The sequence below is a fragment of the Plecotus auritus genome, assembly GCF_963455305.1.
Source record: "Plecotus auritus genome assembly, chromosome: 3".
NCBI classification, from domain to species: domain Eukaryota; kingdom Metazoa; phylum Chordata; class Mammalia; order Chiroptera; family Vespertilionidae; genus Plecotus; species Plecotus auritus.
In genome coordinates this window covers 20,583,725-20,611,344 of record NC_137772.1, presented here as the reverse complement: position 1 = coordinate 20,611,344, position 27,620 = coordinate 20,583,725, and the positions used below count along the sequence as shown (strand labels likewise).

Sequence of the window (27,620 nt, the reverse complement as noted above, 5' to 3'; positions counted from 1 at the left end):
TATAAACTGGAGTCATATGCACGTTTACTTTGAGGTGGTTAGTTTCCTATATATATCCTGAATTTGCCTAAAATGCAGCATTTCTACAATGACAATATATCAAGAGCTAAATATTCTAAAAATTTGTGTACAAATGTTTTCCAAGCAGCTGGAAAATTCTTTCTTTTTTTACATTAGTGCATCACTTTGTAAAAACAAACAAACAAAAAAACAGTGCTAGTATAAGTCTAAATATATTTTTCACATAGGTCTATGCTGTCTTATTATACTTTATAAAATTGAAACTTTATTATATTTGGTTCCCAGTTAACAATTTATAAAAATATACTGAAAAAATGCAGAAGAAGGAAGAGGAGAGAGAATTACGGTTAATAAAGGATTTATTAAGGTAGACCCTCTTCATTGTCTAAAAGGAAGGTTTACTGGTGATACAAGGGAACAGATAAAGAACTTTTGCTTTATTTGTCTGAGTGTAGCATTCCTTTTGATTTCTTTTTAAAAATACTTTTATTGATTTCAGAGAGGGAGAGAGAGATAGAAACATCAATGATGAGAACCACTGATTGGCTGCCTCCTGCATGCTGTCTACTGGGGATCGAGCCAGCAACCTGGAATCAAACCATGACCTCCTGGTTCATAGGTGGACGCTCAAGAACTGAGCCACGCCAGCCAGGTCCTTTTTTTATTTCTTTGCCGAAATATACTAGCATCGGTTATAGTTTTATATTACATTAAGTCACTTTTCCCACCATAGGAATTACCTATAAAACCTGTCATGTGCGTTACCAGAAAAACCTCATCAGGATCCATGATACAACTAACATTTGTATTGGTGATTCTACTCTGGTCTTCCAAGTAGTAATGTTGGTTAGCATATGATTTAACACTGAGTAACCCCATATAATAAAAGGCTAATATGCAAATTGTCCCCTAGGGAATTCAACCAACAAGGAGTTTGACCACCTGCTATGACGTGCACTGACCACCAGAGGCAGTGTGGAACAAAGGAAGGCCCAAGGCGGCAGCTGGCAGCCGGGGTAAGGAAGGTCTGGCCAGCACCCTGCAGCCAGGGGAAGGAAAGCCCTGCTGGCAGCCAGAAGGCCCTGATAGGCCCTGATCACCGGCCAGGCCTGGGGACCCTACCCGTGCACAATTTTCATGCACCAGGCCTCTAGTGGGGAAATAATGGGCTTTGCAGCCAGACACATCTGATTTTGCATCTCTGGCTTCACCATTTATTAATATTGTGTTCTTATGCTTGTTACATAATACCTTGGATTTTTTAGTTCCCCATCAGTAAAATAGGGATAATAAATACCATGTGTTTTATTGTATTCTTTTGAAGAGCAGAAATTATATAAGTCATTCGTTCATTCACTGAACACCCTAGATGCTTAGGGGTACAAAGATAAATAAAAGAAGGCTTCTAGCTTTCTAAAAAGATTACAGTCTATTCAAGGGAGACAAATAAATAGTGAAGTTTACCTGTTCGATAGTAAACTTTTGTACAGGGCACATTGGGAGTGGAGAATAAGAAAGTAAATTTAAAGAAAGTTATCTTTGGCTAAAGCTCCAAAAGATTCAGTGCTATCTAATATAATAAAAGGGTAATATGCAAATTGACCAAACGGTGGAATGACCAGTCGCTATGATGCACACTGACCACCAGAGGGCAGATGCTCAGCACAGGAGCTGCCCCCAGCCCACAGGCCCCGACCACTTGATCCGGGCCTGCTGGCCAACCTCTCGGTCCCTTCCCACAGCCGGCAGGCTCCAATTGCACAATGGAGAACGGGGAACCCGGGATGGGTGGCGGCGGATGAGAGCAGTGCCAGGCCAAAGCCTCCACCCCACCAGTCACCCCACACACAGAAGGCAATCGACGGCGGCGGGGTGGGGCCAGTGAGTGGGCGGGAATGGCCAACCTCTCAATTCCATCCCCTGGCCTGCAGGCTCTGATCACTGGATGGCGAACAGGGAACTGGGGGTGGGTGGTGGCGGGGGGAGGGGCTGGCTGCCGGCTACCGGGAAAGATGGTCCTGATCACAAGCCAGGCCTAGGAACATACCTGTACACAAATTTCGTGTGCTGGGCCTCTAATGAATCAATAAATGGTTACCAAGGTTGTCATCTTAACATCATCATGGGGATCTACACCATCTGACTTCTTCATTAAGCAAAATCCTTTATCTCAGTCATTGGTGGCTAAATCTACATCTTCACAGAAATTATGTTCTCACAGGGGCAAGTTGGGTGATGGCTCCCAAACTGTACTAATTTGAAATACATTGTACAGTAAACTGTGCAAGGTGATCCACTAATACCACTTGCCTGGGACTTCCCTGGTTTTACCACTACAAGTTCAGCTTCCCCAGCAAATCCGCTGTCCAGTTTTAAGACAAAGTCTCCTGGCTGGGAATTCCTGCACTTCTGAGCAAACAGGAAACTGGTGATCCGAGGTATATGTTAATGGTTAATGAAACTTAAATAAGTGAGTTCATCATTCCACTCACAGTGCATTCATTCTGAAAATTGAAACTGGAAAGAATTTCTAGTCAACCAACCATCAGACACATTAACAATAACCTTTTACTAAGGATGTGATAATTATGTTAGACACAATCCCCAATTCAACTCATTACTTTAATCCATAGTTAAATGTAATCAAAGGTAAATCTGGATGATTAACTAAAAGGTAAAATGTCACAGGTTAATTTACAAAATGACATCCTCATTGTCCAACATAATATGACATTTTATTATTTTGAAAGCAATCAAATTTTTTAAATCTTTAGGAGATCAAAGAAGCACAGTAATAACTTTTAGGAGTTAGAATATTTGGCTCACAGGAGTAAACATACTTACAGATTCATTAGCAAAAACTACCTTCATTCTAATAAAAATGAGCAAGTTTTTACTCAAGAATACTTGTGCATATTATTTTACACTCAACAAAGTGCATGTGTGAGATCAGAGAAGTAGACTGGGCTGCACTGCAGTAATTACTACATGCTGAATTAAAACCATTTAACAGCAAAAGAAACCATCAACAAAATGAGTAAAGAACCCATATTTGCCAACGACACATTGGATAGGGGTTAATCTTTAAAATGTATAAAGAACTTATACAACTCAACACTGGGAAATTACATTTAAAATGGGCAAGGGACCTGAATAGACACTTCTCCAAAGGGGACATACAGATGGCCAATAGACCTATGAAAAGATGCTCACCATCACTAATCATCAGAGAGATGCAAATTAAAATTACAATGAGATACTACCTCATACCTGCCGGAATGGCTACCACCAATAAAACAACAAATAACAAGTGCTGGAGAGGATGTGGAGAAAAGGGAACCCCAGTGCCCTGATGATGGGAATGCAGACTGGTGCAGCCACTGTGGAAAACAGTATGGGGTTTCCTCAAAAAATTAAAAATGGAACTGCCTTTTGATCCAGCAATACCACTTCTAGGAGTATATCGTAAGAAACCCGAAACACTAACTCAAAAGAATATATGCACTCTATGTTCATAGAAGCATTATTTATAATAATCAAGATCTGCAAACAGCCCAAGTGCCCATTAATAGATGAGTGGATAAAAAAGCTGCGGTACATGTACACAATGGAATACTATGTGGCCTAAAAATCTTATCCTTAGCAACAGCCTGGATGGACCTGGAGATTATTATGCTAAGTGAAATAAGCCAGTCAGATAAAGGCAAATGCCAAATACTGCCACTTACCTGTGGAATCTAATGAATAAAATAAACTGACAAACTAAATAGGAAGAGGCTTGGATACATGAAACAGACTGATAGCTGTCAGAGGGGTGGGAGTAGGGAGAGACTGGATTAGAGAAGGTGAGGGATTAGCCAAAGAGCATGTATGCATAACCCGTGGGCACAGAAAACAGTGTGGGGATGGACAGAGGGAAGGGTGGGGCTGGGTGGAAGTGGGCAAAGGTACGAGGGCGGGGGAGGGGGGAGGGAGACATCTGTAATAGCGTCAACAATAAAAGTAAAGTAAAAAAACAGACATGTAAATAAATAAATAAATAAATAAATAAATAAATAAATATTAGATCATTTTGGCAACAAGTACCCAAATAATCAAATTAAACCCAAAAGTAGTGTGGTATCCTTTATATAGTATACTACAGTGGCAGGAAAGGGAGAGAAATCCATTCTGTTTGTCAGTATATTGGAGTAAAAATTAAAGTGACAGTGTTTTTGAGAGAGCTAAATGCTTAATTCTTTTAAGAAACACAACTAAAGTTATCAGGCTAAGCCAAAAAAGGAGGGTATAAACCTATTTTCAATTGTTACATTTTATTTATAACATTAGAATTACTAGAAAATGGATCTGTATTATATATTGTTAAGAATTTGCTAACCTACTAATCAATGCATGTAAACTGATGGCATTTATAGCTCTGGAATTCTAAAAACTTGATACCACAAGACATTTCAACTTGTCTGTACAAGAATAAACATGAAAATGTAAATCATTTATCATTTGTCTGGAACTGATAGCTTATTATCTAACAGTATATTTACTTCTCCCTTTCTATGCCATTTTGAAAATAATATTTTCCAATTCTCATCCTATTCAAGCAGTTGTCTGCATTCAATAGCCAAGTTTTACCCAGCTCAATTTGCCAATGAATTGAAACATTTTAATGTTGAGCAATTATAATTATGCAAAAATCTCCTGCAACACAGACTGAAAATTCACCACATTCAGCCTGGGTTAACTTTGCATGAGTCTGTTTGCTGCACATGTGATAATCTCTTTGAAATAAATTAATAAAAATGGTTATTTACTTCTTGTTTCCACTGGTGAAGTGATATTAATTAATTTCACCAAAGCTCAGAAGTTTAATTTAATCTCCTTTGTTCTCATGTTAATTGCTTTGAAGAAGGTTAAGCAATTGATTGAGACAGGAACCTATTTGAAAAGCCTTGTATATAATGAGAGTATTTCTGAGCACTCATTAAACCTGACTTCCATATAATGCCAGTGATGAGCACTTTAAAGAACCTTTAATTGGACTCAGAGTGAGAAAGTCTATAGGAATTATTTCAAACAAGACCAGTAGAAAATAAAATCTACCTAATTTAGGCTATAGGCCAATAGCCAAAATACCTGATAGTGACAGTACTCTTAGACTAAGTTATTTTTTGTCTCTGCTTCACAGACCTGTAGTGCATTCCCTGTGATGGCCTGCCCTCCGCCCTTGTAAGCAGTCCCTTTCAGACAGGTGACTTAGAGCATTAGCTGAAGAATACTGCAATGAGATTTCCATGATGCACTGTTGGAAAATGTGAATTTATGCTCCACTTGATTTTTTTAAAATTTCAATATAATTAAATGTATAAAATTGATTTAACTAATATGCATGGTTTACCTCTATAGGAGATAGGGTAGTATATGTGTATAATATAGGGTGACCAATGTGGAGAAGATCATGAGCTTAGAAGATTTTTGTAAATATAATGTGAATTGAAAAGATAAGTTGACATAGCAGAAGACAGCGAAGTCTGTAGTTCTTTGTTAAGGACAGGTGTGACTAGGTATAACCAACATAGGGAAGTAGTTTATCCTTGGAGGAAGCAAGCTTTAATGAGTGATAGAACTGTGTTTAACTTCATATGTTACTCCATGTACTTCACGGTTACTCTGTGGTGGAGGGGGGTGAGGGAGTAGGGTGATTCAGGAGAGAAGCTGATAAATTCTGCTTTCAGTTACCCAGTCTCAAGGCCTGCAAGGCAAGTGGAAATTGCTTGAGGAAGTACTTTTAAAGTATCTGGGAGAAATTCCACAGAATATAAATGATTGAATTAAATTCTTAGAATATATTAAGACTCTGAAGGACTCATAACTTATTTTAATAGTTATTTATAATATTCATGCTACGGAGAGATGGCTAGATTATACATATTGCTCAAATTATCTATTTTGAATACATAACACAAAGAAGCTAGACAATATTAGGGGAAGAGTCAGAGTGTTTGCTAATACGTTTCAAAATTATTCACCTGTGAGAAGATGATACGACCAATGAACTACAAACTTAGGGATTGTCATGTATTTCAGATATGACTTAGTCTCCCTTAACATTCTTCAGGTTAACACAAAAGCCATTCATTAAAAATTTATTTCCTGAGGATCTAGCACTTGCAAAGCACTGTGTAGATGGTGAGAGTATAAGTAAGACCAAGCCCTATATTTTACAGAACTTACAGTAGATTCAAGGAAACTTGTTTCATTAATATATTTAATCGTAACTGACTTGACTCAGATAGACTGACATCACCAAAGGCCTAGATTCCATATTTACATTCTGTTTCTCTTAAGTGGTAAGTGAAAGACATGTGGAGCCAAAAAGTTGGAACAAAGTTAAATGTTCACTGCTGTTGTTCTTCCTGGCAATGCCACATCCCAGGGACTGAGGCTAGACATTGTTCAGGCACGTGGCACAAGCTGAGACCTCAATATATGCATATGTAATAAAACCATAGGTAATATTGATTAAGTGTCAGCCATTGTTCAAGTTTACAAAATCCTATTCATATCACCTCATTTCACCCTCACAAAAGAAGTATATTTCAATCTATAAGTGACAAAAAAATGCTAATATTTTATACAATGTGGCAATCAACCAAGAGTAGATTTGTTTCCTGTAGGTGCCTGACTTACTGTCTCCACATAGAAATTAAGCACATGGGAGAAAATACAGGACCAAATAGTTGTTGTTTTTTTTACAGTATGTTTTTATTGATTTCAGAGAGGAAGGGAATGGGAGAGATAGAAACATCCATGAGAAGGAAACATTGATTGGCTGCCTCCTGCACAACCCTTCTACTGGGTATCAAGCCCACAACCTGGGCATGTGTACTGGCCAGGAACCGAACTGGGGAACTCTTGGTGCATGGGACTAAGCTCAACCAACTGAGCCACAATAACTGAGCCTAGTTGTTGCTGTTGTTGTTTTTTAAATCTATTGTCAAAGACCCATCATTTAAGATAACAACTTGCCATTTTATTCTTCGAACCTTTCAAAAGAAAATGCTGGAAGTGTAAGAGTAGATGACAGTGATTTGCACGACGTAACCATTTTTTAATTACTGGTTATGTACTGTCATTCATTACACAAATATTGTTTAATCTATTCAACTGTAGATAAACTCCAAGGCTTCAGATTCTATTATAGCTGTACTTAGAAATGTCTCACCTGATAAACCGGTAGATAAACTCTCTATTCTCCCTCTCACAACAGTGCCACATATATTATTATAATTAAATTAATTGAAAACTTTATGAAGCTGTGAAAGCGATTTTACTTTACAGGGTATGATATACAATCAAATCACACAGCCTAGACAGTGGTCCCGGTTCAGGTGCTGAGATCAGCTGGCTGCTTTAAGATAACTCGCTTTGTGGTCTGCCTGACCCTAAACTATTTATAAGATATGTTTTTGGTTTTTGTTTGTATTAATTATATGGGTATATACTGTGGTCATAGGGGTGCCTATTCTTAAACACAATTGAATCTTAACTTTTAAGTTCAGTGAGAATACTTTTTCACATTCTTGTTCTATAAAACAAATAATTGCTTTATCATTTATGGCTAGTTATAAAGGGAAAAAAGAGGTCTTTCTGTCCACAACCTATGAAGAGGGGGAGAGATGGGTTCCAGAAATACTCTGGTGCTTTACAAGTTCTGTTTACTAGCTTAACAATCTCAGAGAGCAGAATGATTATATTGTAATAATAGCTGTTATTGTTTTGTTTATTACTTTAAGGAGTATAACAGAAGACTCATACTATAAAGGTCAATACAGTAAAATTTATCATGATAAAGATACTATGTAAGTGAAAAAGCACTTTTTAAAATTAAAAAATGCACTATATAATTAATTGTATACCTATAATATATGTGAATTCCATTCTATAATATACTATAACTTATTTAACCAATAAATGATGAACATTCAGGTTTATTTACAGAGTATAGCTATTATAAACAGGAACATAAATGTGGACTGATTGCTTAAACTGGAATTTGTCTCTAATATTTTTCATGTAGGATATTCTCAAAATGAGAGAATACAGGAGGTCTAGCAGAGTGATGAGATCAATATAAAAAATGATTGACAATTTTAAAAAGTAGAAGATGAAAATCAGATATTGGAATAGGGTCAGAAAAAATGGTTCTAGTTTCAAGGCAAGCAGAGGAGGTCTTAATTCAGAAAATTAAGACACAGACATGACAAGGTACCTCTACCAAGCACAATTTGGTGCCAAAAGGGAATTTGGAAAAGTAATGTGGAAACCAATTTTTTTTTCAGTTCAAGTGTATATGATGACTTTCCAATCTCATAAATATGTTTATATCACATCAATTTGCTTTTTAATCAATTAACTAACCAAATAGTTATTTGAATAAAAGCTCTTGGAATTTATTTGTAGAAAGATTTCAGGGAGTCCAGCTTAATACATTCATCCTTTAGGAATCTATAACATTTTGACAGTATTAGTTCCTGCTTTAGGATTTTCTTTACCTTTATTCAAAACAAGAAAAAAAATACCAAGAAATTGGTAATGTGTATATAGGTGTGCGCATACTGTGCATACTGTTTTAATATTTTAAAAGCATTTTAAGATGAAAAGCAACTTGCTGATTCTGAAGATCACTATATGCCATATATTCTATTGGAGCTTTTTAATTAATTAAGGCAAGAGTTTCCCTATAGTGTTGACCTACAGCCATCCCCAGGAAACACCTCATCCACCCCTCTCATTTATACAAAGGCTCTCTGATGGAAGATGCCTGGAACAAAGACATCCCTAATCAAATCAGCCTCTGCATTTCCGGAGAAGGCCCCACATGTCAGTCCTGCTAAAAGGCAGAAGGAACCCTAAAACAGAATCCATTTGAATACAATGATGATGAACAAAGGAAGAGGTAAGGAAAGCAAAATAATCCCTGGCCTTCGTCACTGAGCTCTCTTCCAACATCCTCTCGTCCAAAAAGTTAAACTGGACCATTCAAGGATGAGTGTTTTTTCAATTGAAGAACAAAGTAGCATAAAAATAAATGCATACAGTGGTCATGAGAGAAGGAATGATAATTATATACAAAAGCTTTCTAAGTCTATTGTTATTGTAAGTCTCCCATAACCGCTCCAGCTCTTGGGACAACCACAGAAAGCTTGGGCCTGCACTGCCCTCCTCTCATTGCAAAGAGATACATGATTGTAAGCAAACCACAAACCTTGCTGGGCCTCTCCTCTCTTGGGTAAAACAGCTTTGGTCAGGTTCCCTCCCTCAGCAAATGCTCTCTGAGCCTTCTCAACGTGCTACAGAGTAACACAGAGTGCTTCAATATTTTTAAGATGCTACCCATATATAATTTTATGAAATTCACTGACTTTTTACTTTCTGTGAGCATACCACTTACAACTTTTAATACTTGGATATGTTTTCCTGTTTTTAGAGATGCTAAATTTTGGTGGGAGGGATAGGAAGTGGAGGCAGGGTGGTGAATATGGCTAAAATAATTCAGAAAGATCCTTAATAGCCCTTCTCTGAGGAACATAGAGAGGGGAGGGGAGGCCTGAGTACCTCTCTGAAGAAGAGTAAGGGAAAGTTCTGGATTGTATTTGGAAGCACTTTTGTTGGCTCAAAATTGAATGACTATACAGCTTCCAATCCTTCCTTTCTTCTTGGCCCTCAAACTGGAACACAGTTCAATCTCAAACCCCACTTCCTCAAACCCTAAATACACCTGCACTTGATCACATGGCCGAAGCAGGTCAAGTCTGTGCTGGAGTCCTGTGGCATGATTAGTATAGCAAGGCCGACAGGAAGGAGCTTCCAACATGCTTTCATAGAAAAGGAAATCCTTCCAAATTCACAGGGATACTCGGTCCCATAATAAGTCAGTATAAAGAGTTCAGGTGTTTAAAATTTTGACATAAAAATGCTCATAATATAATACTAATTTTTTAAAAGTTACAAAATTGAATATATCTAGATATAATGTTGGTATTATTTACACATAATCCCCTGGGATGAGAGTAACAGACATAGGACTGCATTATATGCTATTTTCTTTCTTTTGCGATTTTCACTTTTCCAACCCTCTCTTATGAATATAAGAATAACAAAAAAAATAATCAGTGTTTCTAAATGGCAGGCTTCGGTTTCAACTTGGCTGAGAAAATCACTTTTCACTATTTTAGCACATGCCAGGAGGCAAAAACCACGGATCTGGAAAGCCCTGACCCAATACGACCAACTTCAATCATTTCTCCAAAGTAATAAAACATTTTTAAACCAAATTTCAGGTGAACTGCAGTATTTTAAAGACATCCATTAGAAACTACTGTATGAACTCAAATGCTAGTACCCAGCAGAGAAAAGCTGCTTAACTCCAAATGCCAGACTCCAATCTGACTTGACTCATCTGATCTACTCCTTGCTGGACACAGCCACTGGGTTTTAAACACCCAGAACAATTCAAAACAAATGTCGCTTCCAGCATTCTTGGTTATTTTCTTTTTCTAGGGTCTACATAAAAGGTGGTCTACATTTATAGAATGTAGAATTTGCTAAGCTATAGAAATCTTTTGTTATTTCCTTTTGGGCAGAGGGGGTGGTGTGGGGGGCTGAGGGTGAGAGGAGGATAAAAGTGGATCTCAGTGAGAAGAAAAGACAAAAAGATGTTTGTTAAAGATATTTAACACCTCTGAGATATTGAGAATGAGTCCAAAGCAATCCAATTGGTAAAAGCAGCATGTGGCATACATGCTGTATCCTGTCTTTTCTGCCTTTTCTCCCTATAATTTTATGTTGCTTCTTTATCAATCTCATCCTCATCATGAATGAGAAATGGATAATGGGCATCTAGAACAATGTAAATTAAGCAGTATGACAGCAGGAATATTTTGAGGCTTAAGCAATTTTCCAGAAAGGATTCAGTAGTCAAAACCTCACTTGGGTTTCCGAATATACCAGCAGTACACTCTGCCTTTGATACTTTATTTCCTTATCAATATCTTTACATAATATTCTTTATCAAGGAATATTAAGGAAATAATTCTATTCTGCATAACCCAAAGACAGCTGTTATTAAATAAAAGAGAAAAAAGAGAGAACATTAGTGTTGCTGGCAAAGTTGGATCCATACTGATGATAACAATAAGGCCGATTGATACCAACATGTTCCCCTCATTTTACTTTTTTAAAATTGATTTTATAGAAAGAGGCAGGGAGAGGGAGAGAGAGATAGAAACACCAATCAGCTGCCTCCTGCACACCCCCTACTGGAGATCAAGCCTGCAACCCAGGCATGAGCCCTGACTGGGAATTGAACCGAGGGCCTCTCCGTTCATGGGTTGACACTCAACCACTGGCTGGGCTCCCCTCCTTGTTCTACTTCTAAACTAAAGATGTATGTTTGTTAGAGTCAGAGAAGCAAATACCCCCCATTTCCTCGAAACAACAGGGATCTTACAGTATAGAAATCAAACAGAAAACTAATGTTTTGCTCTATAGAAATTAAAAAATAAACAAACAATATATGAGAATAATGCTTGGTATAATGGCTATGCCACAATATGATCTGGGATTTCACCATGTCTCTGGCATGGACAAAGCAAGAAACAGTCCCAATCTGCCAGGTGCTACAGCTGAGTGGTGAAGCTGGTGATCCAGGAGTCTCTCTGATAAGAGCTCTCAGTCCACTAGTTCAGTCCCAGCTGGCACATGGCCAAGAAGGCCAACACAACGCTGACACTTCCATCACCTACACTCACAGTTTTCTGATTGAGAGCCATTAGAGATATAAACTGGATTATTTCCATGAGCTCAGGTGGAGAACACACTCTGTTGACAACACAAAGCACAATAAAACTTAACAGGAAATCCTGGCTGGGACTCTTCCCAGGGATTAAACAGTTGAGGAAAGCGAATATGGTCCTCAACCAAGATCCTGCATTTTAAAGGAGCGGCATAGCAGTCTCTACTTCCTTCTCAGTATCGTCATCATCTGTGGGAACATATCATGAGACCCTTTTTATAAAAAAGTTGGAGACAAATGCACTTCAGAACTGATAACCCGTTTAAAATAGTCTAATGTGCCGGTCATCAAAGTCGATTAGTTGGCGTTAATGATTAAAGATGAGAGAATATCTTATAAATGATCAAACAGGTTAAGGAAAGAAGAAATAAGACAATTCTCTCTTACTGTAGTTAACAGCATCCTGTAGCCAAGTACTTACTGCATCTGCACAAATCCACAGTACTATTGGAAGCAGGGACTGTTTTAATGTGTGATAAAGAAATTACATTTAACAGTATGTTTCCCTAGGAAGTTCTATTTTTCGCAAATTTGACTAAATTCATAAAAAAAACAACACTCATACCACTGTTTTGATCTTTATACCCTAGATGACAACTAAACTGAGGAATAATCACCTAAAATTTGGGTGGCATTTCCAGAGCTTTTCCTGCAGTAAGTTTGTTCAAAGCCAAAGTGGAAGTGATACAATATGGACAGGAAACCAGGCTCTCATTTTCTTCCCTTGAAAAAAAGTGAAAATATTGCTTCTATTTGCAAGTTTGGAAACCAGAGGTGAAAGTCAATAGATCTAAACTGAATCCTTTCCTACAGTGTTACCCAGAGAGGTTTTTCACTGGGGTGACTCGTGATTTCCATTTCTTCTCCTCCAAACAGGGCACAGAGGGCGGACTTTGTAATGCAAAGAACAGTCAGTCCCTGTTCACCTTTGATTTTGAAGTCTCTCTGGAACAGAGTACCCACAATTTTACAAAAGTTTACATATTCAATATGCATAAAGGGGGAGTAAGTAGCATTAAATACTAATTTCTAAGCTAAAATGTTGAAATTGCACTACTGTTTGGACCCTTAGGAATTCTGGTGCAAAAGAACTGTTTACAAAAGAAGTTCCCTTTCAAGAAATACAAGATCAAGCTCAGACATCAGGCAAGAAGGAATAAAAAAATGGAATTCTTACATCACTGAATGAATTCTAATTCAAATGGGAACACGTGTTTTAATAGAAAATATTAAATATTCTAATCCCATTAAAATAGTATACTCAACTTCTTGCTCAAGCCTTTTCTTTTTATGCAATGTTTTAATCACTAGAAGTATTCTTATTATACTTGTTTTTACTCTGATTCTAAAAATAATAACTTGCTTAATAATATTAGCTTAGGAATCACTGCTTTACATAAACAACTAAATGAGAAATGTTCCTAGCATTAACCATTATACCTGCAATCATGCTATAGTTGATCCAGCTCCGGTATCAAAGGTTTGTTTGTGAACAGTGTGAGTATAAATTATATTGCCTGTTTCCATTTACCAGCTTTGAAAAACAGAGTAAAAGTAACAACATATAACAGCATATTGATTGCCTCTTTAATCCTAAAATATTCATTTCCCGAGAACACAGCACATATATCACTAAAATTACATGGATGAGAGAGCCACAAATTGAGAATGTTATTATTAATAGTCTGCCAAAATCTTGTATCAACTGTGGTACTTCAGAGTTCTTATTTTGAATCAACTGAATGAACTAACTTGATGAATTTAATAAATATATAGCTTTATTTGAATGTTTCATGAAAAAAAAAATAACAATGATTTTGTAAAAATGATATTTTCTACTTGCTTTTGGTAATAATTGTACAATCACAAGCTGAGAATTCAAACTAGCATCACTAACATCAAAGAAATCAAAAAAGCTAAGTAGTATGTTCTATATACTACACACAGATTGTGTACTAGAATGGACTAACTAAAATTCAATATGTAATTCTGATATTGCCATATCAAAATGAATCTCACAAATAAGTTACTGGTGCTTATTTAAGAAGATATACATCAGCAAAGGACTTACTCATCAGCAACAATGAATAATGTGAATAAGAAGTAAATTAAAAATGCCCTTAAATTCTGTATTCTATCAATTTTAATTTTTATACCAGGGGAAGAACAATTAATATTATTTAATTAAGAAGGTCCATCAGGAAAAACTAATGACTGCTTCCTGGAAATTGGAACATGAGTCACTTCCTGTGATAAATTTACTGACTGTACATTACGAAGTATATATAGACTTGGTAGGACACAAAAAATACACATTAAATAAATGCATGTTCTTGTCATTTAGAAATACATTAAATTACTAATGTGTGCAAAATCATTTCCTTCCTTTCCTACATTCAATTAGTCCTGTGGAACTTTTTTTTTTTCAAAGTCTCTCTTATACCTATGGGCTTCTTTCCACTCTCTTGCACCATTCAGATTATGATTATTATCATCATCATCATTCTTCTTATTATTTTAATGTCTGAACCATCAAGTTTCTTCTGCTCTATCAATTTCTCCTAAAGGAGAGACAATAATAGTGCCAGCTCATGTTTTTTATGTGTGTGTTTAAAGATTGAATAACACATGTAAAACATTGAGCAACCAATACATACTTAATAAATGCATGCTTTTAACAAATTCCTTCATGCCAATCAAACTGGTCTATTCACTTTGTGCCTAACATGCATGTTTTACTCTTGGCTCTAGTAATGCCTTTCCTTTAACCTGAAATACCTACATCCATCAGAATTCCAGCAGAATTATACATAAAACCTTTCAATGCCCACCTTGTTTTCTTCATCCCTAAACTGAACTAAACTAAGCACCATCTTTCAAGTCTTCCATTAACTGTTCCCTTCTTGATGCAGCCTATGCTGATCATTCTATTTAAAATCACCATGCTTCTCCCTCAAGCACCTTGACCAGCTTATACTGGCTATTTTCCCTATACAACTTAACACTTTCTAAAATAGTTCATTATTTACTTACTTATTATCCTTTTTTCAGTTTTCTGCTTTTAGAGATAAACTCCTGGAACAAAGCGTACTGAACAGGCACTCAATAAAGAATATAGGAAGTTGGGATAAATGAAGTTCTTCCATCTATAAACAATTATTTAATGTAAGGTAGCACGGGATACTGAAAAATGTACAAAATGAGGTGGCATCCGCATTTTTCGGACCAGTCTCTGTTTCCTACTAACTATGAAAATATGTAAGGCCTACATATTAGGTTTAAATTGTCTCTATTTCTGTATCTTGGTTTCCCCAGGAGTAAAGAAAAATATTTTGACCAGCTTATCTATACAAGCTCCTAAATCTTTAAAATGTTAATGGTTCTGCTGTGATCCTATTTAATAAAATTTAGATACTTCATAATCACTACTATCTCATCAGGGACAGCACCAATCATCAAGTTAATTTATGGACTACATCTGGATAAGGAGCCAATTTCTGCTTCCCAAAAATGCTAGCATTATGGAATCCAAAGCTTTTGCAGCTGTTCTTCAACAACTAAGGGAAGTTCATTGTCAACCTGTGGACCTGCACTCCATTTTATGACAGAGTAAGGAGTTAAGGTGTACTCCAGAAATGAAAATGAAATAAAAATAATTTCTATTTTGTGAATCATAAGATTTCCCTAATCAATTTTGCAACAGATTCAATAAAGCACATTGACTAATTTTGTAGAATTCATATGTTCAAAAAATAATGTCCTACTCGATACTCTGATCAAGTCTAAAGATTTACTAACCCCATTCTACATGTAAGGAGTAACAATGAACAATTAAAACATCTGGAAACTAGACTCAGGCCCTCTAAATCTAAGCACGAAGAGAACAAAGTAGTTATTCTTACTCTTCATCTTCATTCACATCTCATCCTGAACTCTGCTGATCCAAAACACAGAAAGAGTCAGGTTTGACAAGCAAAATGTATGTCACCAAAACTTAGGCATTTTCTCAAGGAGAGAACTTTAGTCAGAGACACTTTATCTTTTATATAAATGTTTAACCTACTTAAAACTTGATTTACAAACCCCATTGGATATAAGAGCTGTAAATTAAAAGGAGTGTAAAAACAGTTTCATTAATATATACTGCTTGCAAAGTAACTTCATAGCTGAAAGCAGGTAATACCTAAATATATCATAAATATTGTCTGGTTCTATGTGGACTCTGGCAAGAAATTTATCATCTTTGAGCCTGTTTCTCTGTGCTAAAAGAAATTATTAGGTTTAAATTGTCTCTATGATATCTTAAAGTTCTGAAAATCTAATTGTGATTATGCAATAACCCAACATACATTTAAAATATATATGGGTCTGGGGTTAGAATATCTAATAACTTAATATGTCCTAATGAGATCACAGTATTCAATAAAATTATAATCCACTATGTCCTTAAGATATCACAGTAGTCAACATTATGAAGATTCTATTTTCAATAAGTCCCATTTAGCAAGAAGCACTGATTATTAAAAGAATTCAATAAAAAATGAACAAAATTAAAGTTTCAAGGTGACAAATGATCACTGACTTAGAAAATTCAGCAATCTAGAACAATTAATTTTCCAAGGATTTTGAGAAGCCAAAGATTTACTCTACTAATACCAATGTTTTTATGTATAGTTTTCTGAATAGGTGGTGGGTATATAGGCTATTGGCTATGTGTACCTCAGCTTCCACAGTGCAGATCAGCTAAAAATCACAGAAATACAAAACTGAACTTCCTGGGCAGGGGTTCCTTTAAATATCTCCCTGTTGTCACTGAAGTAGAAAGATAAAAAGACTAAAGTGATTATTTTGTGCAATGTTTTTGTTTTCTATGTAAACCAAAGTCTTCCCAGATCACATGACATTGTTTTTTCTCCACTTTTTGAAAAATCATGAGTAGTGGGATGGAAAAAATTTGTAAAAATCCAGCTTGTTTTAAGGATTAGAGTAAAGAGTAATCAGCGTTGCAACACTGAATGCTGCCACTGATCATTCTTAAGATTTGCTTCCTAGGCAATACTTAGCATCATGTAACAATCAATGGATACTGATCCCTTTTGCTCCCAGAAGAGCATGCAATTATGACCCAGGAAGCTCCACCAAGGGATTACAACAAATGCTAACAAGAGTTCAATTCCACTATCCTTAGATCATTCCATTTATTTATGGAGCTTTTATTGCATGGCACAAACATACTTCATAAAACAAATACTTCCTGTTACTTAGCAAAGGAAGAGGCAACATTGAACATCATCAGGCTAATCGTGGTCAAGTCTGCGGTTAAGGCCTCACTCACACTTCCCCCAACCCATCTGGTGAAAAACTACAGGTTGGAGCCATCCATCTGCTCCATAACCTCTGATGCTCCAGGACACTGGCTTCAGAACAGAACAGAACCGAGGAGGAACGTGCTGTGACATCACTGGAGAAGAAGTGATGGTGGGGTAGGAAATAGCAGCCTAATGAAGAAAAGTTACTGTGGGATAGCAAGTAAGAAAGTAATCAAGGGAGGGAGAAGGGAGGAAAACTGTATAAATAAAATTATATCAGTATCTGCAACTAACATCGATACCAAAGTTAAGACTTGAGAGTTGTAGTGCATTTGTTTGCCTATAAAGTACCTTTTCTTTCTAGGGGCAGCTATCATTGTCTTCAGTGTTGCAATCTTCTTCCTTCAAAATGCATACAGAGTGCCCCCAAAAATGTGTACACACTTAGCCAACAGCTCAATCAATGGTTCTTTCTTTTCAGATTTAACCCATTATAATTAATAATTATTTCGAGTGTGTATACATTTTTTGGGACACGCTATATAAAAGTGCAAATACTTGTTTTAATTTTAAATTATGAGTTTTTAAAAGAAAATGAGTTACAGAGGAGACTTTTTATTAGATGATTACATGAGTATTAAATTCTGTACTAACTTTTGCTAAAAATAGTTAATAAATGTCCCCTTTCACTGGGATGAGAGCACCCCAAGAAAGGCAGTTCAAATACTCAAGTACATATCACTGAAAATGATCGTATAGCAAGGCTCATCTATTTTTTATAAAAAATACTTTAACTTAGGACAATTTCTATTATATTTCATAAAGTTTTATTGGGTCTAGCAGCTTATTTCCACTGCACAGTCAGGAAAAACTATACCCAGGTAAAATTTGTCCTAGATTGTTGTTATCCAATATTTTTCCCCTCAGAAGTGACGGCCTCATTGCTCCAGTATTGATTCAGAGTTCAATTTCTTCAGTGAGTTTACTGTACTTGAATTAGTAACCATCAAGATGACCAAAGCACAAAAGTTTTCACACATTTCTAGTACTACTAGGCTAAAGAATAAATAAATGTAATTATGCTGATTACTGTACATGTTTGTAATTTACAAGCTCTAACAAATTGCATCTCTATGTAAGGAAAGTTATAAGATGTGCAACAAAAATACCAAAGCCCCTTAGAAGTCCCTATATTCAGAACAGCATGGCTTTTTATCTTTTTGTAGAATTGTGACCAATAATATTTCCATTTAATTGTAACAGAATCTCCAGTATATATTTGAGGTACAATTATTCTCTACTTATATAACATTTTTTTCTTTTACTTTTTAAAAGCTTCTAACAATTAGACATGAGCTAGAGTTTTGTTTGTTTTTAAACTTATTGATAAACAACTTTTCCCTCTATACTTTAAATAATTTTATTTACCCAATTAAAATATATTTTTTATTGATTTCAGAGAGGAAGGGAGAGGAAGAGAGAAATATCAATGATGAGAGAGAATCATTGATCGGCTGCCTCCTGCACACCCCATACTGGGGATTGAGCCCCAAACCCAGGCATGTGCTCTGACTGGTAATCAAACCGTGGCCTCCTGATTCATAGGTCAACGCTCAACCACTCAGCCATGCTGGCCAGGCTATTTACCCAATTTTATTAATTAATTATTATTTCCCCTTTTATTTAGGATATAATGTGTATGTATTTTATGTATATTTACAAAATTAAAACAACTTCTATGTTTAATCTAACTCATGTAAAATTATTCTATGTAAAATTGTTATTTCCATAGGTTTTGTGAAGTGCCGAAAACAGCTAAATGCCTATCTTTTGGAGTCTGGAAATCCTAGTTTGAAACAATGAGAACAGTTAGAACATAATTTTCATTCAGATCAAGAAGAAAACATGATCTTTCCAGCCCAAGTCTTCCCAGGCACTACATCTAAACTATATGAATTCCTTTTCATTATCCCAATGATGAGGATTAACTTTATTTCTATCCAATCACTTCTCATGTGAATAATATAGGAACCCAATTCTTTATTCAGAACTAAATAAATTAATGGCAGAATCAAGAATTTCTCTGGACAGTGTCACTAAAAATTCCTTGGGGTATTTTAATATTCTTGTTCTGTAAGCCAAAAGAATAAATAGAGAATATGACTGAAAAATGAAAACAAAAATATTTACCGCTATTGGCTTTCTAGAATCTTAAAAATAATCTTAAATGTTTTTTTACATTCTAATAGAATTATGTACCTATTTTCCACTTAAGAAAGTGTTCTTATAGAACCAGACAGATATTGCTTTTCCAACCACTCCAATGGTTTGTTTAAACAGTACTGCAGAGTCCAAACATGAATCACCCAAAATTACTCAACTTGTTGGGAGCAGAGTTGGGATTTGTATCACTTTAAGATGTAGGACATTGCTGGCATGTCTTCAGTATGCAATAATACTAGAAGAGGAACATACTAGGGGAGAAACAGAGGTGGCAGTCCAAATATGAATAAAATGAAGGAAAGGAGAAGAAATGCTGAATTCAGAGAGTATATGTTTAGGAATTAAAAAATTAATTCAAGTTGAATTGTGCAACTAAATTCTTAAAATCCATTAGAACATAAGCTCTCTGAGGACAAGGACTTTTACTGTTTTTCATTGCCATATAACCAATCTCGAACCGTGCTTGGTGCATAGAAGGTAATAAATTTATACTAATTGGATTAAGAAAAAGAGGAAATAATAGAAGAGAATCACTAATGTATGAAAAAATAAAAAATGGAAACAGGAGCATAAAAGTAGACATGGTATAGTTTATAGTTTAATAGAAAGTTCAGTAGATTCAGTGGACAAGAGCTATATTCCGAATCCTTAGGGGCTTCTACCTTTTTAGACAAGTCATAACTTTTTATGCCTCTGTTTCTCAATTTACAAATTATCTCTTCCTTCATGCTTTAAAATGATACGAGTTGTTATTAAAAGAGAAAGGTAAGCAAGAACGAACAAAGACATGTGATTTGGGGCATAATGCTTTTCTGGGAATGCAGAAATGCTGATTTGCACAAACATGTAAAGGAGTCAGCAGAGAAACTGGCATGAAGCATACTAAGAAAAAGTACAGGGAGAGAGAAAGAAGAGGAACAAAAGTTTGAATTTATTGTACCATTAACAAATTAGTACACTGTTCAGTGGCTGGAGACTTTTTTTTTTGTATGTATCTTTGCAGTATGTGTAAATACTCTTTGGTATTAAAAGGCAATAAAGTTATCTGAGAGAAAAGACAGGTGAAGATGCTTTGATACCTTAGAATACAATGAAATATTGATACACAAAGACAAAATGGCTTAATTAGAAAAATAAGAGATATTTAAGAAAAAATTGAGTGGGTGGGAAGGTAGATGAAGGGGAAAAACTGATCTAAATGGAAAAGGAGAAACAAAGTGGGATGTGCAGAAAGAGGTGAGCCAAGATGGTTTCCAAAGCAAGCTGAACATTGTATGGCTGGTCAAATTAAAAGCAAAAAAGACCACCTCTACTTGTATAAGCCCGAAACAAGAAGGTGAAAAGAACAATGAATTTTAATAGTATGAACTATACATGCTTGACCTGTGGTCCCACTTTAAGTGCTTCCCTAACTGTAGATCAGATACCAGAGTGAGTCTCTAGGTCTAACTCTCTATAACAGGGAAGAGAGGATAGGAGATAGGTCACTAATCTGCTCTCTACTCTTTGGATGTCACCAAACCTTTCAGAGTTTGTGAATTCCAGTAAAAGAATTTCATGAACTCTCTCAGAGTCTGGATTGCCTCCTCAGTAAATTTATAAAATAATTTGTGTCCAATGGAGGCTCTTTTAGTTTCTTCTAGTTTTTAATGTCCTGGGGCTTAAAATAAGTATGGTCAAAGTGGAGAAAAGTTATTTGAGAACACCATTCTGAAATACCAACAAGAACAGTTGCAAGGATCTAGAAGAATCTATTGGGCTAAAAATGAAGACCATTTTAAATCGAAGGGAAGAAATCCTTTGATAAATTGAATGAATCATGTTAAGCTTTGCAAACAGTAATGATTCATACTGTCACTGAGGTCACAGTGGTTTGCCATGCAACCCAATACAAAGATTTAAGACAAAGCAAAACAAATTTGGCCTAAGATGAAAATACCAATACATTCTTGTATCCAAGAATCTGTTGTCAAGCAGGCTGTCCCAAGCAGAAATACATTTTCTTTCAGGACCAGAGTTTCCTGGTTGCAATTTAATTAATCAGCTCTTTTTATAGTAATCTTAAGTTTGCAATCTTCCAATCAGTTCTTTCCAGACAAATAGAGGTAGGAAAAAATTTAAAGCCCAGGTAAAATAATCCTACAAATGAATGATTCAAGTGTTTTTGTGACTTGCTAAAAAAATAAAAATAAATTAAGTTATCATGGTGATATAATGAGTGTGGTAGTGAAAAACCACTAATCACACAGAGAAAATACAGAATTACATGTATTTTCCAGCCCTATGTTAGAATCCTTAAGATATATATGTATGCATAGATTAATATGGTGAAAACTTGAAATTTTATTACCTTATGACAGAAATACCCATTATAGGAAAGCTGGCATAGCCACTATATCTATAGGCAATTTAAAATGCTATTTTGTCCTTTATTATAATGAAGACTAAGGATGTTTTTATTTTAAAGAAATCAGGGAGGAAGGGAGTAATTCTAGTGTTTCTAGAATAAAACCCTAATACTAATGGGTAAATTGGTTTGGGAAATAACACAGCAGACACAATTACTAGGATTGTCTCTCCCCTTTCTCAGGCTCCAGGATAAAGAAGAATCAATTAGCTCTCAACAGACTATGACCTTGAAGGTTACAGCTCTGAGCATAATGTGCTGAATATGCTGAGACAGATAGAAGAGGGAGAAACTCCTGAAACCAACGAAGAGCATATTTTGGATACGATAATGTCATTTTAAAATATACATGATGATGCTTAGTTCATGTCAAAAGCATGCATGATGAAATGAAAGCTCCAGTTCTTTCTGTGACTAAGCAATACTTTCTTAGATGAAAAGAAAAACAAAAATGAAAGAGATTACAAAAGGACAAAATTCAGTTCCAGGCCTTTCTTTTTCCTTTGCTTCCCTTTAGTTGATGTTACAAGCTTTTTTTAAACAACAAACATGACAGCTTATGATTGTCTGCAAACAAAGCTCCAAGGACCAGCCTTTAACAAAAAAGACTCACAATTTTGAGATACTAATAATTTGTCTTTAGGCACTACTAAAAAAAATTAACACTGAGTTCCCCACACAGAAAACCCTATATGCCGTACAGTGTGCACCAACTGTCCATCGCTAACTTTCCAGGAGAAAACTACTTCCCAGACTGCGTTTCCAGGCTTATTTCCAAAGCACTTCCAAAGGTGCAGCTGTGCATCGGGCCGGCGCTGGTCACTGTGATGCTTTTAGGCAGCAGTAAATCTTTTCCACTCAATGCAAATGCCAGAAAATCAATGCCCTAGCTTGCAAAAAAAAATTTTTAAAGAAACTATATGGAATGTATAATGCACTAAAACATTTAACAGAAGAATTTGCCTTACACATTCATTTCTCATCAAGTCACCATATACTTTTTGATAGGTCCTAGATCAGGAAAATGTGCTGGATGTTTCTCTTTGTTTGCTTGTTTTCTTCCAATGACAAAATTACAGAATTTAGCTGACAAGTTTTTCCAAAGGCTTCCTATTCCTTTACTGGGCCAGTAAACCTATTCAGCCCCATTTTCAGTAAAGACAAGTTTAAAATGCTTAAGACAAAGGAGTAACCTTGTCCTCTCGGTGAATTTTGCTTCTCCTTGCAGGATCTGTACTTGCTTTTTATAGCCTGTCATTTCATCTGGGTATTATTTCCCGGTCACTTTGCCAGGTGGGAAGAGGCGGTGAATGCAGTGATGTCTGTCAGACCTTTAATGATGCTTCAGGGATTTGATAAAGATACAAAGCAGTGTCTGCAGAAAGAGGCTTCTACCCTAATTACACCTGAAAAACAAGCCTCTCTTTTTTTTTTAAACCTTTGCCAATGAAACTGGTGTGTCTGAAACAGTCTGGAATCACAAGCAGAAATCAAGTTCCTGTGTTTCTATAACACACGGGCTCTACCTCAGCCTGACCATATGTCTGGAAGAGATATTCTTTATTCTTTATTCCTATCGAGAGGGAAACAGAAGGAGGAGTATTTCATCACTGAATCCTTATCCTCAATTCACCTTTAACTCTAAGAGATTTCACATACGTTACTAAGAACCAAGTTCTCTGATCTTTTACACTTTTCTACTACGGATATATTCATCAGTGGGACATAGTGATAGGAGATAAACAAAAAAAGTAAATTAGAACCATTTTTAAAAAGCAATAGAAAACTCTTCCCTTTTCTATTGATGTTTACAACATTCTGACTAGTCATGGTTTCATCCTTGTCAACTTTCCATTAGAGAGCATTGCGATGAGCCAGGGCAAGCAGCAGCATACTGCTGTGTATTGTTTTGAAAGCGTGGGCTCCCTCACTCCCAGGTTATTAAGCTGGGCTGCTGCAACCGGACAAGCAAATGACACATGTCCGAAAAACAGCGACGTGCCTCACTAATGGGCCTCGTACTTTTTCATGACCGCCAAGGACGCTACTTAAACATTTGATGACAGAAGACAAGAGCAATCTGGGAAAATCCTTTCATGCGGGATTGCATTGTGCCTTGAATAGAATAAGGCTGCCCCTAATAAGTGCCCAGTAACCAAACTACAATCTGGGTAGGACACCAATCATCCGATGGCAGTGAGAGGTGAGCACCGTAAATGTCTAAAGGCTTGATGCAGCATCCGGAAGAACCGATTGAAATACCGACGTGGGGAGAGGTGGTTAAGGAAGAAGAGATGGGGATGGGGATTGCGGAGAGGCAGAGGGGAACTGAAAGATGAAGAGAGGTAACAGGAAGATGATATGGGGGAAAGAAAGACACAAAAATCATACTCACTGCTATGTGGAAGTCACACTTACATGAATAAATGATGATCTGATATTTTAATTTCAAAAAATGTTGGAAATAAATTGAATTTAAGTTATATTCAAGCATCACTTGAAGATGCTGAAGTTTAGGTCCCCCGCCCCAGATTTAACAATCCAGCTAGAAGGAGTTGCTATTAGAACACTGATTCGTGCCAGCAGTTTGCCAGATCTTTTTACTCATCTCTTCAACGCCACCCGAAGCATCCCCGTCACATGATAGGCTTAAACCGAACCATGCAATTAGAGCGCAAGAAGAAAAGAAAACAGCTGCATGCTCTGAAGAACACTTTGTAGGACCTCGAGCCCACCCCCTGGCCTTTATTCACCGTCATCTCTCTCTCTACTTACAAAGTTTAGGAGCAGTTTGGAGATTAGTTTCTGTTGTTTGTGGCTGAGTTGCTGACTTGGGTGTTCTCACCTCAGGGTGCCGAGTGGGGGGAGGGAAGGACGGTGCAGTGGACGGCAAGAAAGAAAAGGCAAAAACACGATTCTTCGGGGTGGGTACCGCGGAAGGTTCAGAGGACACAAGAGCATTGTCAACTTGCAGTGTAACTTGAACCTCAGTTTCAGACTGAGCCCTAGAGACAGGTGAAGTGTATGCCTCAGATGCTACCCACACCGCTGAGGCAGCAGTTGGATCCAGAGAAATAATAGGGTCCTGGCCTAACCCCCCAGGGTCAAGGTGAGTGGGGGAGTCGTACTCAAATATCTTGTCCACAAAGACCCACTTGAGGCCGGCAATGCAGAGGCAGAGGCTGACCAGGCAAGCCAGAATGGGGACAATGCAGATCTTTTCCGAGTTGATACAACCTCTCAGGCGCTCGGCTTCCAGGCAGACGCAGCAGGGCACCGCCAGGCCCACGAGGCCGGGGCTTCTCCCATCTTCAGTCTGGGTCTCTGGCATGTCTTCTGCTGCGGGAAGCCCATCCAGAGATGGGTCTGCACTCAGCTGCGTGGAGGGGCTGGAGGACCTCTCGGGGGCCCCCTCAGACATGTCTGGGGAATAGATCTCCATCGGCTCACCTCCAGAAGGCCTGGCCTCTCTCACGGTCCATTACCATGCAGAGCCCCCCCCAACCAAATGATACAGCATCTTACAGGGGAAAATCGATATGTCGTCCCAGTCCAAGGCCATTATCACAAGCAAGAGGAGTTCAGGAGACAGGAGGAAGGGGGGAGCCTCTAGCAACTACCAAGTAAAAGTATATTGTAATTCTTTACCGCTGTTTGGGGGCCACTTTGGCAGTTCTTTTAAATGCTTCTCCAAACCATCCCGGCTGGTCCAGAGGACAGGGGCCAAAATAGAAACCCGGCTGATGGTGGGTCGATTAAGTAAACCAGTAGCCCAAACTGAAAGGCATGTTCCTCACCTCGAGCATCTGAAGCTGGTATCTGCTTAGATGGAGGAAACAACTGTCATGCAGGAGAAGTAGGAGCAGAAGCAGGACCAGCGCTGGCGGCGGCGGCGGCAGCAGCGGCGGCGGCAGGAGAGGCAGCAGTGACAGTAGCAACAGCATCCTGTAGTGTTAATGCGACGGCGGAACGGGGCTGAATCATTACAGAGCAGCAGCAGGTGCCTGCCCTCAGAGCATCACTGCAAGCAGCATCATCGCGAGGGACCCGAAGGGAAGAGTGCGGCCAGGAGGGGCGGTGACTCCCCTCCCCGCCCTGCCTCCGCCCTCACCCCCAACCACTCCTCTTTGTGCTTCTTGAGCGCTCATTCACTTTCTTCCTCTGCGGCTCTCCCTTTCTTCATAGTCTCTTGCTCTTCCTTTCCCCTCCTCTTTCAAAGACGTTCTCTCTCTCTCAGTCTCTTTCTTTTTCCTCCCTCCTCTCCCAACCCCCACCCTCCTCTATCCGCACTCTAGAGCTGCTGGCTGGGCTGAGTAAAATCAGGATCCCCAGCAACACAGGACTGCCAGTGACTTCCTATTTTATCCAATTAGAAGGAATAAAGGCCATCAAATCAAAGAGAAGCAGGCAGGCACCAGTTAAGCTTAGTCCCCATGGCCCCCACCCCTTTTCTTTCTCTCTTTTTCTCTGCAAAAACCGCCCCAGTCTTCCACCCCCCGCCTTGTTTGCTTTCAGTCTTGCTGGCTCTTTCCTTCACCCACAGTTGGGTCAGAGAAAAGCCAGCGATCAATGCTAGCAATCTAACAAAGCTGGGATAGGGTGGGGGCTGTAGGTGGGACCTTATGGGTTGGACCTGAGGCTTGGCAAAGTCTGATATCTGATTCCTCCCCAGAGAGGTAAGCTTTGCAACAGCAATTTCTCCTGCCTGCTGCTGAGAGCTCGCGTTCCTTCCCCAGCCCTCTAATAAGTTTTGTTCACCAAGAGGACTGTTATTACCGGATTTTCAACCAACAGTTAGGACGTTTTTGCTAACCATGGACAGCTCTGCCTCCAGCCCTTTGCATAAAGATTGTGTGACTTTGTAATGCCCAGTGCAAAGTGCTGAGTGTGTGCTGGAGGAGGGGGCTGCTGGGCAGGGGAGGTTTATATATATATCCTAACTCCGGTCCCCTTTAAATTTCTATTTCCCTGTACCACCCACAGCAGTCCTAGACTAATGCCAAGCTAATAAGAAACACTGGTAAGTAACAGAGCTACCCAGGGAGCAAAGGCTACCACTTCATTTTGAAATTAGCCTTCACTGTGACTCCACACTGCGGAGGTTTGAATTCCCTGGGCGAGGTAATGTATACCACATGTCCACGGCTATAACTGCACTGCAAGAACTAAGGAGAGTTTTTTGTGAGAGCATGCCTTTGGGGGTTAGGTTTCAGTAGCTTTACCTTAGATAGTTTCAATGCTGATTCCCCCCCCCCCCTTTTAAAACAGCAGTCGTTAAAAGACCAAAAGAAATGCACCATCCTTAACAGAGGCTCCCCTGGAACTTGCCGATCATTGCACATCAACGCACACCGTATGCATCTGGCCCTTTAACCCACGCTGTACTGTGACTGGACGTTGAATGGTTTCCAAGGAAGCATTTTGCTCACGTATGTCAACAGAAGACTTAAAAATGCTCTCTAAATCTATATTATATAACCATCATATGAGTCTCAGGAGCAATAAAATTTAAGACCCGAGTCCTGAGAAAATCCGCTTTAAGCACATTCAATTTTGTGTAGTGCAATCTTCACTGCTTCAGATTATTTTTCAGCTTTTAAGTGGGCATGGAATTAGAATATTATTTCTTTCAAAATGAAATGAGTCCATAATTATAAATAGTTAAAAGAACAAAAAAATCTTAAAATGTGTTTGCAGTACTATAGCTAACAACCACAACAAATGCCCAAACCAATTTAAATAACCATGATTATGACTATGACAAGCTTATGAGCAAAATGAGCTATCCTAAAGTTCACCTGTGCATAAC

The 27,620-nt window shown here is 37.7% G+C and overlaps 2 protein-coding genes across 10 annotated transcripts in view; both read right to left on the bottom strand.

Moving 5' to 3' along the window:
• The window catches only part of LOC308245077 (pro-neuregulin-1, membrane-bound isoform), a gene marked incomplete at its 3' end in the record, with an annotated part of 208,306 nt that overhangs the window by 87,955 nt on the left and 92,731 nt on the right, over window positions 1-27,620 (bottom strand). For 4 of the 9 annotated variants that reach the window (XM_080661784.1, XM_080661779.1, XM_080661783.1 and 1 more), the window contains exon 1: window positions 24,587-25,262. The exons of 3 other annotated variants lie outside the window; for them this stretch is intronic. In XM_080661784.1, coding sequence (XP_080517910.1) covers window positions 24,587-25,253 — 667 coding nt within the window. In that variant the 5' untranslated portion in view covers window positions 25,254-25,262. Of the gene's footprint in view, window positions 1-24,229; window positions 24,364-24,586; window positions 25,263-25,608; window positions 25,767-27,620 lie in introns of those variants that run through there. 2 more of the 9 variants (XM_080661786.1, XM_080661785.1) reach the window with 2 other exon arrangements.
• LOC308245080 (uncharacterized protein) lies at window positions 25,567-25,755 on the bottom strand (the record flags this gene model as incomplete). Its single annotated transcript, XM_080661789.1, has 1 exon — window positions 25,567-25,755. The coding sequence occupies one exon, from the start codon at window positions 25,753-25,755 to the stop codon at window positions 25,567-25,569; it is 189 nt and encodes a 62-aa protein (XP_080517915.1).